This window comes from Aptenodytes patagonicus, chromosome 2, assembly GCF_965638725.1.
Source record: "Aptenodytes patagonicus chromosome 2, bAptPat1.pri.cur, whole genome shotgun sequence".
Classification (NCBI taxonomy): domain Eukaryota; kingdom Metazoa; phylum Chordata; class Aves; order Sphenisciformes; family Spheniscidae; genus Aptenodytes; species Aptenodytes patagonicus.
The window spans coordinates 151,401,643-151,417,683 of NC_134950.1; the positions used below are offsets into that span (position 1 = coordinate 151,401,643).

Consider the following 16,041-nt stretch of genomic DNA (forward strand, 5'->3'; position numbering starts at 1 on the left):
GAGGGACATTACATTAATTCAAGCCACTTGTCCTGGTTTCAGGACCAAGTCAAGGCCATCCAGCTGGCTTTAGACATTGCTGACCGAGAAAAGTGGCCAGTGCTCTATCTCTATACTGACTCATGGATGGTGGCAAATGCCCTGTGGGGGTGGTTGCAGCAATGGAAGCAGAACAACTGGCAGCGCAGAGGCAAACCCAGCTGGGCTGCCGCATTGTGGCAAGATATTGCTGCCCGGGTGGAGAACCTGGTTGTAAAAGTCCGTCACGTAGATGCTCACATACCCAAGAGTCGGGCCACTGAAGAACATCAAAACAACCAGCAGGTGGGTCAGGCTGCTAAGATTGAAGTGGCTCAGGTGGATCTGGACTGGCAGCATAAGGGTGAATTATTTATAGCTCGGTGGGCCCATGACACCTCAGGCTGTCAAGGAAGAGATGCAACATACAGATGGGCTCGTGATCGAGGGCTGGACTTGACCATGGACACTATTGCGCAGGTTATCCATGAATGCGAAACATGCGCTGCAATCAAGCAAGCCAAGCAGTTAAAACCTCTTTGGTATGGAGGATGATGGCTGAAATATAAATATGGGGAGGCCTGGCAGATGGATTATATCACATTCCCACAAACCCGCCAAGGCAAGTGCCACGTGCTTACAATGGTGGAGGCAACCACCGGATGGCTGGAAACATATTCCATGCCCCATGCCACTGCCCAGAACACTATCCTGGGCCTTGAAAAGCAAGTCCTATGGCGACATGGCACCCCAGGAAGAATTGAGTCAGACAACAGGACTCATTTCCGAAACAACCTCATAGACACCTGGGCCAAAGAGCACGGCATTGAGTGGGTGTATCACATCCCCTATCATGCACCAGCCTCTGGGAAAATTGAACGATACAACGGACTGTTAAAGACTACGCTGAGAGCAATGGGTGGCGGGACATTCAAACATTGGGATACGCATTTAGCAAAGGCCACCTGGTTAGTCAACATTAGGGGATCTGCCAATCAAGCTGGCCCTGCCCAGTCAGAACTTTTACGTACTGTAGATGGGAATAAAGTCCCTGCAGTGCACATAAAAAATATGCTGGGGAAAACAGTTTGGGTTATTCCTGCCTCGGGCAAAGGCAAACCCATCCGTGGGATTGCTTTTGCTCAAGGACCTGGGTGCACTTGGTGGATAATGCGGAAGGATGGGGAAGTCCGATGTGTACCTCAAGGGGTTTTGATTTTGGGTGAGAATAGCCAATGATCTAAATTATGTGATGTTAAGTACTAATTATAGTTATAATAGTTATACTAATAATACTAATAATATTATAGGCCATACTAATGATATTACAATAAGAATCACCCAGACTAATGAAGAATAACTTCAGTGAAACCAAGCAAAGCACAGTGATGATGGTACCAGAACTGACTTCAACATGGAACAATCCAACACCACATACCATCTCCATTTTTCCTGCCCTGGAAGATTATTACGACAGATGGAGCCCGAAGTCACGGACTAAATGAACTCACTGAACATTTTAGAGGGATGGCCCACAGACTAAGGGAATGATATCTCTGTGTGTGTGTGTGTGTGTGTGTGTGTATATATATATTTACATATATTAAAAAAAAAGGGGGTGGTGATTAATGAAAATGTACTGGAAAATATGAGACTTGAGCATGACATAGATGGTATAGAATAAGGGGTGGATATTGTCCTGGTTTTGGCAGGGATAGAGTTAATTTCCTTCCTAGTAGCTGGTACAGTGCTGTGTTTTGGATTTAGGAGGAGAACAATGATGTTGATAACACACCGATGTTTTAGTTGTTGCTAGGTAGTGCTTACACTAGTCAAGGGCTTTTCAGTTTCCCATGCTCTACCGACGGAGAAGGCTGGAGGTGCACAAGAAGCTGGGAGGGGGCACAGCCAAACTGGCCAAAGGGACATTCCATACCATGTGACGTCATGCTCAGTACATAAACTGGGGAAAGCTGGCCGGGGGGGGCCGCTGCTCGGGGACTGGCTGGGCATCGGTCGGCGGGTGGTGAGCAATTGTACTGTGCATCACTTGCTTTGTGTATTATTATTATTATTATTATTATCATTTTATTTCAATTATTAAACTGTTTTTATCTCAACCCACGAGTTTTTCTCACTTGTGCTCTTCTAATTCTCTCCCCCATCCCACCGGGGCGGGGGGAGTGAGCGAGCGGCTGCGTGGTGCTCAGTTGCCGACTGAGGTTAAACCACGACACCACTCTAAATGCAGCAGCACTGGCTTGACCACCCCACAAGCCATTTGAATTAAAAGTTGGTGTCCCACTGTCTTCTGTAAAAAACTCTCTCCTTTAAGTGAGACGAATGCTCTGGTCATGTTTTATGAGAAGGAAAACAATCCGTTTTGCATTTGGGTGTAAGATCATAGAATCATAGAATCATTGAGGTTGGAAAAGACCTCTAAGATCATCGAGTCCAACCGTCAACCCAACACCACCATGCCCACTAAACCATGTCCCTAAGCGCCTCATCTACACGTCTTTTAAATACCTCCAGGGATGGGGACTCCACCACTTCCCTGGGCAGCCTGTTCCAATGTTTCACCACTCTTTCAGTAAAGAAATTTTTCCTTACATCCAATCTAAACCTCCCCTGCCGCAACTTGAGGCCATTTCCTCTTGTCCTATCACTAGTTACTTGGGAGAAGAGACCAACACCCACCTCGCTACAACCTCCTTTCAGGTAGTTGTAGAGAGCGATGAGGTCTCCCCTCAGCCTCCTGTTCTCCAGGCTAAACAACCCCAGCTCCCTCAGCCACTCCTCATAAGACTTGTTCTCCAGACCCCTCACCAGCCTCGTTGCCCTTCTCTGGACACGCTCCAGCACCTCAACGACCTTCTTGCAGTGAGGGGCCCAAAACTGAACACAGTATTCGAGGTGCGGCCTCACCAGTGCCAAGCACAGGGGCACGATCACTTCCCTACTCCTGCTGGCCACACTATTTCTGATACAGGCCAGGATGCCATTGGCTTTCTTGGCCGCCTGGGCACACTGCCGGCTCATGTTCAGCCGGCTGTCGACCAACACCCCCAGGTCCTTCTCTGCTGGGCAGCTTTCCAGCCACTCTTCCCCAAGCCTGTAGCGCTGTATGGGGTTGTTGTGGCCAAAGTGCAGGACCCGGCACTTGTCCTTGTTGAACCTCATACAGTTGGCCTGAGCCCATCGATCCAGCCTGTCCAGGTCCCTCTGCAGAGCCTTCCTACCCTCGAGCAGATCAACACTCCCGCCCAGCTTGGTGTCGTCTGCAAACTTACTGAGGGTGCACTCAATTGTCAATGCACTCAATCCCCTCATCCAGATCATCAATAAAGATATTAAACAAGACCGGCCCCAGTACTGAGCCCTGGGGAACACCGCTCGTGACCGGCCGCCAACTGGATGTAACTCCATTCACCATTGATGATGGTCAATTCACCATTGAAGATGCATTGTGCTGCCCAATTCTGCAAAAACTGTAGGGGCGACTGTAGGACTGCACAGAAGAAAACTTAGTGCAATGAGGGAATTGTAAACAGCAACCACCTTTTCCTCCCCTCCAAGTATCAACAGAGACGTTCTGGTGTGTCTGTGGGATTAGACAGGTGTTTCAAAGATTTCACTCTCTGATTGAGGGATCTACATGACCTACATACAATCTAAATCCCATCTTAGATATTCATAACCTCTTTTGGACCTTGATCCAGAGCTAGGTCTTTATACTTCAGTAAGCAACTGGAAGAACTATTGATTACATAAATATATGCAAGCTGCTAAGGGTGAATGTTTCAGAATATCCACAATTGGAGAGCACAGTAACTGAGTTAACACAGACATGGTATACAAAATGAAATGTAAAACAGACTTAGGAAAACAATCTCCAGAAGCAAAAAACGTAATAAATTCATGAACTTTTACATATGCATCATTTCTCGTATAAATGTTTTCCTGCTGGCAAGGTAATGAGCTTGCATTTGTCAAAAATAAGAAATCTATTGTAGAATGGCATATAAAGTACAATAAGTATGAACTCACGCAGTCAGACTTAAAGGCTGAAACTGTTGATTGGACATACAGGAGATACCACAAAATAAGCACCCCCCCAAACCTTATGCTTTCGGGTTTCTTGATAATTCGGAATGTCTGCTCAAATATATCCACCTGTCTATTGTTTTGCTGTCCACCTTAGTGTTTTTCTATACAAGCAGCAAATCCCAATCAGTCTGTTTTTGCAACACAAATGCATGAGATTAGTGACTGCAGGAGCAAACAGAATCAGTTTAAGTCCTGTAAGACAAGTGAATGATATTACTTCACAAGTATGAAATCTGAGATCTCTTTGCCTTTAATTTAAAAAACCTGTACCTAATAATCACATTAAAGTCTGTTTGGCATGCCAGACAGCTTTTACTTCCTCTGTTATTTTTACAGTTTGAACATCCTTTGTAGTTACTGAAGTTAATTTATGCCTTTCAGCAAATATTTTTTTTTTTTAAACTTTTTATCTATAAGGGTAGGTATTGTCAAGTACAATATACTTTTATAATTTCACATCTAAGTGCTTTTTCTCAATCTTTTAATTCAGCAAAAGCTGACAATCGTTATTAGAAATCTTCATAAGGCTTAGCATTTGTCAAATCAAACTTTGCAGAAATAGTAGTCCTGAAACTCCACTCCATTCATTATTTATACAATGTTATTGGGTGTTCACAGCGCTTAGGAAATTCAAACATAACTTTTTTATTTTGTTTTAAAAGGTCAATTATTTCCTTAAGTATTGGAGGACAGGAATGAGAACTAACCCTGGAGCAACAAATTCAGCAAGGAAAATGGGTCAAAGAACAGATGTTTAGAGGATGACAGAGAGCAGTGGTACAGGTAACCAGGTCAGCAGGCAGAAACCCTGATTAGAGTTAACTGAACTCCATTTCCCTTTCATAATCAAAATACTTGAAAATCTAATTTATAACACCAGCCAATTGCAATAAAAATGACTTAAAAAGCTGTAGAAGCTTTCAGTTGTGAAAGCAGTAAGATTTCATTATACTAAGCCAGCTGAAAATCATCTTTATGTGAAAAGATTACTAAATTCCCAATAAGAACATATTAAAATGACAATTAGCAATTTAAATAATTAAACATACTGATAAAATGAGCACAACTTAACCTCATATATTTGGGGTTTATTATTCACTGGCTGTTAAAAGATGTCTTCCTGAAGAGAGACAAGACAAACATATCCTATAGTTAACGTGACAAAAGTTAAAGTAATAAGCCTTCTTACAGTATGTCTGCACCACAGTTGCAAGCTTAACCTAGCTCTGAGCTGAAAAGCATAGGAATATGTTGCAAAGATATTTATGCTGGTATCACATGAGGCAGCACGAATAGAAACAGTAGAGCTGAATGAGCTCAGGGGCACTACAGCATGGACATAGCTGTTTACTGTTGGATTTTGGCTGGCACTTTCCCAGTAGCCTGCGTCACATCGTGTGGATGTACCTGTTTGGATGGGGAATCTGTTAGACATATCCACATAATGGGCCTTATAGTAATCCTAATTTGTGCAGTATTTTGGGAAATAACAATTAACAAACATAAATGTCTACAAAACCCCAATTTGAACAGTAGTAGAAAAGAAAAAGAACATCTGAAAGATTACTTTGTTAGGAATTACTGAATTTAAGAACAGTCAAGCTAAGGTATATGCAGTGATTACTAACCAACTACGGTGACTATCTGGCTTCAATTTTACATTTTTTTAAAATGAGTTCACACATGCTTCCAATTGTAGGGAAGGTTTTGTTTCCTCCCCCTTTCCTCCTAGATAGCTTGCACTTGCTAGTCTAATCATAGACCATATGAAGAGAAGGACCTAACCTCAGGCAGAATCACTACATTGATGATGTTTCTTGCAGATGTTTGTGTAACCTGTTCTTAAAGGCCTGCAAATATGGAGACTCCATAGCAGCTTATTCCACTGCTTTTATCATCTCCATTGTAATTCTTTGCCCCTTAATGTCTAACTCTGCAGCCTGTGATAAAATTTGAGGTAATTACTTCTTGCCCTATAAAACTAATACAGTGCACAAGCCCCTTCCTCTTTACAGTTTTCTTTTTATGTAGTTGAATACTTACCATCCTCAGTTCATATCTTCTCTCAGTTCAACAGCATGAATTCCTTCACAATCTTTCCTTGTAGGTCACGCTTCAGAGACCTATTATTCTCTTTATTCTCATCTGGACTCTTTACATTGAATCACCTGTTTAAGTGCAATACTGAAAACTAGACACAAACTAAGGATGTAGCTGCAGGTTTACCATCCTCCTGTTTGTATATTCTCAGTAGGATGCTTGCCTTTTTCACAACTCGCTATTTGTTGACTTGTATCTAGCTCATTAACTCTGCTAATCCCCACGTTCCTCCTGCTTTTTAAGAGCTATCCCTAGCCAGCTGTTTGGCATCTTTTATTTGTGAACCTGATCACCATCTTGCTGTGTGTCCTTGCATGTATTGTCTGTTTAATTTCACCCTATTTTTTGCATCTTATTTTTCCAATTTGTCCTGACCTTTTTGAATTCAACTCATCTTCCAATATACTTTCAGGTCCTCTTAGCTTTGTAAGATACACATGTGCTTACCAGGTTCTGGGGTATCAAAGTCATGTTCTAGCAAAATCAAGGAAGAATTTTCCAAGCTGAACAAATCTCTCTGGAAATGAGTCAGACACACAAACTTTTTGGGCCTTCTTTGTGTGTGAAAAAGCAGTATTAAAGCTCCAAGCATTAGAAACTTTGCTTCATACTGTTCCAAAACTCATTAACATCATGGCAGGAGGAAAATTCAGAAATATATTTAAAAAAACCTCCAAAACAAACAAATCCACAAAACTAAGTTAAAACAACACCGTGAAGCTGAAAAGTTCACCAAAGCCAAGAACACTCTCCTCAAGTCACTTCATCCTGCTTAAAAATTGCCAGTGGAAACAAACATAGTTTGATGTAGGAATTTACTTTTTTAAAAAAAGGAAGGGGTTTAAGACAACTTAAAATGGAATTTTGTTGGGGTGGTTAGAGGGAGTTAATTTCATTGATGCTCTTCTGGTATATATGAATGGTTTCAGCTTATTCTTTAAAAAGCATTGAAATATTTTTCTAGCCTTTTTTTGCTGAGGAAGGAAGCTCTGAGACAGAAGCAACAACGGAGAGATCATTTTGGACTGGATTACTTTGAACTGTTTTTATTAACACCTATTTAGCTAATCTACTATTAAAAAGGGTTTGAATGCTTAAAATCACATGGAAACAAGCACACTGTACCTTGTCAATCCTTTCTAATATAGTTCTCTAACTGTGAAAGGAAAACCAAGCCTTACTGCTCTTGACACTTTACAGGAGAAGAAACCAGCAGAAAGTGGTCTCAAGTTTTTAAAAAGTATTTCCTGCATCACAGAAAATGTCGGAAAAACAAATTCAAATTTGCCCTTGAATGTTTTTCTTTCTTAAGATCTAGTGCATTTGCCAGATATACACACTTCAAACTCCCTCTGGCTTGACTAATGTTAAATTAGCTGTAAGCAAGGGACTCCCAAACTCTGCTACACAAGCTATTTCAAAACAGCACCTCATACACCAAAACCTATCTCCCTGCACCTCTCCCAGTGGAAACAGGGAACAGTTGTTTGGGCAGCAAACACTGCCTGCACATGCAAACACCTCTTTTTCTGTGCACAAAGTTTAACAAAACCAGAAGTTTTTCCTGCAGCTTTAGCATAACATTTCTTAGAATCATAGAATCATTAAGGTTGGAAAAGACCTCTAAGATCATCGAGTCCAACCGTCGACCCAACACCACCATGCCCACTAAACCATGTCCCTAAGCGCCGCATCTACACGTCTTTTAAATACCTCCAGGGATGGGGACTCAACCACTTCCCTGGGCAGCCTGTTCCAATGTTTCACCACTCTTTCAGTAAAGAAATTTTTCCTTACATCCAATCTAAACCTCCCCTGCCGCAACTTGAGGCCATTTCCTCTCATCCTATCGCGTGTTACTTGGGAGAAGAGACCGACACCCACCTCGCTACAACCTCCTTTCAGGTAGTTGTAGAGAGCGATGAGGTCTCCCCTCAGCCTCCTGTTCTCCAGGCTAAACAACCCCAGCTCCCTCAGCCACTCCTCATAAGACTTGTTCTCCAGACCCCTCACCAGCCTCGTTGCCCTTCTCTGGACACGCTCCAGCACCTCAACGACCTTCTTGTAGTGAGGGGCCCAAAACTGAACACAGTACTCGAGGTGTGGCCTCACCAGTGCCGAGCACAGGGGCACGATCACTTCCCTACTCCTGCTGGCCACACTAGTTCTGATACAGGCCAGGATGCCATTGGCCTTCTTGGCCGCCTGGGCACACTGCCAGCTCACGTTCAGCTGGCTGTCAACCAACACCCCCAGATCCTTTTCCGACAGGCAGCTTTCCAGTCACTCTTCCCCAAGCCTGTAGCGCTGCCTGGGGTTGTTGTGGCCCAAGTGCAGGACCCGGCACTTGGCCTTGTTGAATCTCATACAGTTGGCCTGGGCCCATCGATCCAGCCTGTCCAGGTCCCTCTGCAGAGCCTTCCTACCCTCGAGCAGATCAACACTCCTGCCCAACTGGGTGTCGTCTGCAAACTTACTGAGGGTGCACTCGATCCCCTCATCCAGGTCATTGATAAAGATATTGAACAAGACCGGCCCCAAAACTGAGCCCTGGGGAACACCGCTCATGACCGGCTGCCAACTGGATTTAACTCCATTCACCACAACACTCTGGGCCCGGCCGTCCAGCCAGTTTTTTACCCAGTGCAGAGTACACCTAAGCCGTGAGCTGCCAATTCTTATTCAGCTATGGTGATGCCCAAGCAAAATAAGAATCGTTGCTGTACATTTAGATGCTATTCTGTGTCACCTTCAACAAATATAAAGGATAAGCTGTACATCTGGTTCAATAGCTGAATAGATATATCTGAAGTAGTTCCCAGTTTCAACATTTCTGATACTGATGCAATAATAGTTTGAGATCCAGAGAAGTTCCCAGGAAGCTTTTGTTTAAGTGTTTCCTCTTAAAACCTAATCGCTGTAACTCTGTGCAATGCGATGATAAAAGTAGCAGAAACTCTAGTCTGTGTCAGGAAAGCTGACCTAGCACTATCAGCAGTGGGAAATTTTTAGAGAAATAAAAACTTGTGTGGAGAACACTTACACTAATCATATAGTTGGAGGTCACTGGAAGTAAAAAGGATTACACTCAGACCTTTCTCCACACATAAAAATCCCTGAAAATTCCTTTTTTCATACAAGAAAATGACAGCTCTTAGAACATACATCTTTCATTTCTCTTTCCAATTCACTGAAGAGTATGTTGCTCAAGACTTCTCACCTAATGGAAGAAGCAAGCGAGCTTTGTTTTTTCTTTCCAGTACTAGATGTGTGCAAGTATAGTGGCCAAATATATTACGCAAAGGATTGTTAATAATGTTTTTACACCTGCATCAAGGAATAAGGCAGAAAATGGGTGAAAAAGGCAGTCTTAAGATAGTGTTAGTTTTGTGATGGGTATATGTGGAATCATTCCACATGGCTGTATTATCAATATCAGGCAAATTAATCAGTTTTTCCAAAGCAATCTCAAAAGATCTGTCCCATGCACACTGCATACTACCAAGCCATGTGAAACATTTTTGCTATTAATATCTGCTTAGTAAAATGTAGCATCTTTCTAATAACGTCACTCCACTTCAGCAGTATGAATACTTAGGAGTATGATAAACACCACCAAACAGAATAAACAAAAAAAGACTTAATTTGCATAGCAGGTTAGTAATTTCTTGCTTACATCCACTTATTTGCAAATAATACGTGTTATTCTAAAATAATAAGAATGCAAATGGTTTGTTTTTTAGTATATGTAACAGAGCTGTACAGATGCACTAAATCTTTAAAAATAACTTCTAAAAATATCTTTTTGTGATTATCATCAACAGGGGAAAAAAACACACTGAAGAAGTAAAAAATTGTCCAGAAGGCTATAATGGGTTACGTTTCACTCTAGCCAGAGGTTTTGTTTCCCATTATTTAAGATAATTCCTGAAATATAATAAAGAACATCTAATCTCAAAATGTACATCAACAGATTTAAACATTATTCTCATTAACCCCTCCAGAGCCTATAAAATAGGGTCAGCCGAAAGGGCTTTCAAATGGTCCTCAGCAGACACTACATCATGTTCTAGTGATCTATTGCTTGAAAAGGAAAAGTCTTTTACAGCCTAGCCCCTAAGGGTTTTAAGATCATAACACTTAAAATCCATAAGTACAAGCTTTCTTTGATATCTGGTACAATACTATAAAATATGAATTAACAAGGATATTAATCATTTTACACAGTATCATTATTGACCATGCTATAATCCAGAAAAAGGGACTGAAATAGTATCATATGTGTAACTCGTTTTAAAGTTTGTAAAGATATTTCAGTTTAATTAATGGAAACCACCTGTCTAAACACCATTAGCTCATCTACATTTTTTAAGGACTGGGTTGAAACAGAAATGTAATCTTTAACCAAGTCACACAAACATTCGCTTGCAGTGAAAGGAGGTTGCTACAAAACCCTAAGCGCATTGTTTTTCTGTTATTGGGTTACAGTAGCTCAAGTCTGTAAGCACCAGAATCCCCCATCCAGCTGATCAGTTACAGCTGTTAATTGGGGAGGGAGAGACTGGCTGACATCTGCTTCTTGCATAGTTAGTTAATGGTTCACTTCCAGGTCCTAAAAGGATTGTAGCCTCTCTTAAAAGACAATGTCTGCCCGCATATATGTCTGCCTTCTACACTGCCTGTCTTGTTCTGGTTTGTCACTCTCTATACAATGCAAATCTGAGTGAACTCACATCTGCCACTGATCGACCCAATTCGTGAGCAATCTTTTCCCATCGACCTGGGGTCCCCCCTGGGAACTTAACCATACTTCTTGTCAGCTGGCTGAGGTCCTCCTCTGTCCATTCAGGTGCCTGTAAAACATTTGTAAAACATTCATTACACTGGGATATTGGACATATTTTTTGAGGTAATATACTGAAAAAACCCTTCAAACGAATTAATCAAATAATGTAAAAAAAAAAAAAGTTTCAATTATCTCGGTGCCATCTCCCTGTGTTGTTGCCGAAAATGTGTAAAACCAACAGACCAACAGTAAGATATTAAAAATCCTTAACACTCAAAAAATGCATTTTGTATATTGTACACACTAACACATTTAATTTCTATCAACATTTATACAATGTACATAACACTATAAAATGCAATAAAGATAAAAAGCAACAATACTTTTGTTAAAGATCAAATCACAGTTTAAGATGCAAAATTTCAGACATTTATTTAATTGCACATGTAAGATTTTTCAGCAAAGACAAAGAAAATATCCTCATTTTTACATTTTAAAAAAGCCGCTAAACAAAACAGAACAGTCATTTTAGCTTGTTGTTACTGTAATCATCTATGTTTTAGCATTCTGGGATGATTCAGGAATGAAATCTGTTGATTCTAATATTCCATTAAGACTATTAAACAACACCCCTCACCCCCACAAAGCACGGTTATGCCACAAAACCAAACCGGATGTTTCTATCACACAATAACCAAAAGCTACAAAAATGTTTTGCTCTATCTACATAAAGACAATCTGTCAAAAATAACTGTCTTTGTAACGGCCAAATAAAAGTGAACAAAGCAAGGAACACACAATTATAGCTGTTTAAGGCATGAAATCGCACTTGCCTGAGAAGGCAAGACGCAGTAACCATCTTTGACATTTGCAGTGTCTGTGGCAACGACTGCAGAGCCGAATCTTTGTTACCATCAGTAGTTGGCCATTTTATTTATTTTTAAGGAATTCTTTATGACATACCTCTTCTAATCACCATTTCCGATAATGAACAGGCACATATCAAGCAGTTTGCATTACAGAGCCATCAGCACAGAACAACAGTCAGAGGTGAGTGACCCCAGGGACCATCTCCACAACTACAGCAAAGCTTCTCCCTGACACTAATCCTGCCTGTCATTCTCCCACTGTGCTCTAACCACACTGACATCCGCCTGCCGCACTGCAAGCTTAACGGGGCCCTTCCTGACTTTTTACTGTCTCCCCCAATCAATGGTTCAAGCGTGCTCTTTTCACCATGTCCAAATGGCAGCTTCACTCATAATCAAAGTGCATTGCTCCTGTTAAAGGGCTTCCCGAAAGGCTCCACCATTTGCATTCATTTGCAAAGCAAACTACTTTTATTCACTTTGTTCTGCTATCAAGAGTGTTCCTTGAAGCAGATAAATTGGCATAAATACAACCTGCCACTTAAAAGACAGTAAATAATAGTCAATAGTAGCAAGGATTTCATCAATCGTCCTAGTTTGGATCCATGTAGTTCTTTATTCAATGCTGAAAGTCTCAGACATTCATATTCGGATAGTTTTTAATACAAGTATAAAATGAATTATCTATGATGATTCAAACGCAAGACGCTTAAATGATGTGTGTGTATGTGAGAGTTCTCACACATACATTACATGCATTATCATACAATTACACTCCGGCCTACAGAAGAAATGATAAGTACATAGAAAATCTCCACATTGCACAATAACCTTATTACTTTTATTGTATTAAACAAGTTAATATACTTCGTATATTTATTTATTATATTATACGCCATATATGTATTTTATACTAAAATATTTCTCAGATTTTTAGAAGGGAAGATTTGGGGTACTTAATGTTCTACTTATAAAAATTTTCATTACTGTAATTTCAATAATGAATTCTTCTAAGATTTTGGTTAAAAGCCTTTTGTTCAAAAATTAGCAAATTTCATACCTCAAAATTAGACTTAACATGCAGTTTACTGTAATTTTCTATTTAATTTGTATTCAAACTTTGTGGGGTTTTTTTGCTGAGGTTTTTTTTTTTTGGGGGGGGGGTGCTTCTTGTTGTTTCAGGTTTGTTTTTTTTTAAAAAGTAAATTCACAGCTATTCTCTCTTACCATATCCAAAGCATATCTAAGCAATTACACATGGAAATCAAGATGATCTTTTCAGTGATGTACATGTGTCAGAAGCTTTCTGGTAAGATTTATTTTCAGACTTTTTCAGTAAGCTTTGATTTTCCTATGTGCTCAAAACTTTACTAGCCATTTGTAAATACTACAGAAGTCATAAGGTTATCTTCCTAAATAACAGACAAAACTACAATCATTCTGTAGATCTGTAGCTAGTTATATAGTTAGTCCATGGCACAAGAATTCATTAGCTACATTAAAATATCAACTTGTTAATCTTTTTTCAAGCTGACAGTAATTTTAGAATGTGAAGATCTAAAACATTTATAAATTTGGAAAATCTTTGAAAAAGCTTTTAGAAAATCCACTAAAGCTGTAAAGAGCTTTTGTGAATTTGCAATTCCTCAGCAACAGTTAATTGTGTCTTTAGATGCAACAGCGCCTACTGTGATCCAACCACTACAAGCAGCTATGAGGGTGGTCATGGTGTGAATGTATTCTCTCTGTTCTAATCTGTAACCAACTGTAACTGCGAGAGTCAAATGAATGCATAAACATACTGCTTTGTCACCTAAAACCATGTGTGTCCAATATTACTGAAACACTGGGCCAAAATTCATCTCTACAGTAAAGCAATGGAAGACACCACATGGTGAGGGGACAGCTGTTGTTACTACACAAGCAGTCAGATTTTGCATCAAAAAAGCCCCATTCTGGGATTAACTCCCCATACTGAATACAAAATTAAAAGTACAGAGTTATGGTCTACAGTCTTTAAAATGGAAATAAACTACAAGTGTAGATATAAAAAAATTCATAGCATTCCCATAAATAATAATCCTTTAACATGGTTTATCATACATAGCTGGCAATATTGAAGGATTAGTTAACCCAAACCACTATGCACCTTCTATAGAAAAGAAATATGAATGTGGTTTATTGTTTATCATCACTCTTACATGTGTATCTGCACTTAGCAATTCCATACCAGCTCTTTCAGCATGACAGTTTTACACTATTAGGATTTTTTTTAAATATGAGCAACTCTATTTTCAATTACCTTAAAAGTAAATTTTTAGACAATAAAGCATTTCTTTTCAAGAAAACAGTCTGAGTTGTTTAGACCTGTTAACATTAATAAGTATAAAAGTATATACCCTTTTATTGATAAAACTGGGAAGTGGCTAGTATTCGAGAGTTTATAAAGAAACTTTAGAAGTTATTTATATTGACTTGACAATATGAGATAAACGGATTTTTTTACATTAAGTTTTAGCTTTAGACCGTTTCTTCCCGTCATCAATATACTGTAGATTCAATTAAAATCACTGTTGTGTGGAAGTTTGGATAATGTTTTCAATCTGGCTAGGACTTTGTGCTATGCTTCATCTAATTTTGGTGATTCACTGATTTGAGCATGTCTAGTCCATGATCTTGCAAAAAAATCATGAGGCAGCATCTATTTAAAAATACCTGTGCCAACATTTGTAGAACAAGGGTCTTAGTAAAATCCCAGACAGTTCTGCAATTCAGGATACATTTAGCCTACGAGAAGGTGGTGTTTCTATCCACTAACTGTAAGGACAGAATGTAAAGTATTCCTGATTTAATTTCTTGCCCATAATGTCTCATTTTTCTTACATTATTCTTCCATATTCTTACAATTTCTTACTTTACCTACCAGAAGTCTGAAGTCAGTCTTGTTTTATCAAGCCTAATACACATCTGACATTGTGATCCAGCTGTGGCTGAACACTAAGCATCTGCATAGTTCTAAAGATCTCTTGTGAAGCTCTAAAGATCTGCTAAAGGGTATTAATGATCTGAACTCATATTCAAAGCCACAACATGTTAATGTAACCCTTTGTTCCTTCAAAGCCATAACTCAAATCCCATTTCCACCAGTACAATTTTTATTAATTGAGCCAACAAAACCATAAGGACAGCTATACTGTTTCAGACCAATGGTCAAGGTAGGCGAGTAAGCTCACCATTTGTGCTCAGGGAGTGCAGCTGCAGAAAACTTTACTACATACTTTGTGATAACAAGAAGGACTATATTTATCATTCATCCTTTCCAGTCCCACTCTGCTTTGAAAAAACAGGGGCCATATGCAGATATTAAGAGTAAGAGGAAGGCAAGCATATAGGTTACCTGTATCTTCCCTAATATTTTCCCTAACCCCAATTATTTTCATCTCAAGGAATTTCTCTAGGCTGATATATTTTATTTATTTAGTAACCCTCAATGAATCTCTCTTTCAATGCTTTTTCCAGTCTCCCCTGAAACTATGTAAACTTTCTGGATTTGCAACATCATCTTCATGACCAATTGCACACATCTGCTACCCATTATACAAGGAACCACCTTATTTTGTCCTGTTTTGAATGTGGCTCCTGCCAGCTTTGATGACACCTAGCTCTTGGCTTTGAGTGAAGAACCAGCAAATAGTCTACGTATACTGACTTCCATGTCACTTACAACTTTGTTCAAAATATCCCTCTCTAGTATCCCCCCGTAAGTTGTCTCTTTCTGGCTAAAGAGTCCTAGTCTAGTCAGCTGGCTTCTCATGTAAGAGCAATTTTATGCATAATACTGCCCATGATGCCTTTTTCTAAACCATCTGCAATTCCATTATAACCAACCTTCTTGAAATGAGGTACCAACTGCACGCAGCAGGATTAATCATAAAGTTTATACAGTGGAATAAGGATTCTTCTGTTTTGCTCTCTATTCCTTTCTTAACAATTTCTAACACTTGCATTGGTTTTTTGAATGATACTGAGCTGATGTTTTCAATGAAGCCAGCACTGACAAGATCTCACTGAGTGAGATCTTAGGAAGATCTCACTCCTCAAGGATCACGGCCAGCTCAGAGCTCATCATCTTGTGCATGAAGTTAGGACTGTCATCCA

At 39.8% G+C, this 16,041-nt stretch overlaps 1 protein-coding gene across 1 annotated transcript in view; it reads right to left on the reverse strand.

The window, feature by feature from the left end:
- The window catches only part of DNAJC1 (DnaJ heat shock protein family (Hsp40) member C1), a 123,794-nt gene that overhangs the window by 8,919 nt on the left and 98,834 nt on the right, over nt 1–16,041 (reverse strand). Inside the window, exon 9 of the mRNA XM_076331677.1 lies at nt 10,962–11,081. Coding sequence (XP_076187792.1) covers nt 10,962–11,081 — 120 coding nt within the window. The remainder of the gene's footprint in view (nt 1–10,961; nt 11,082–16,041) is intronic.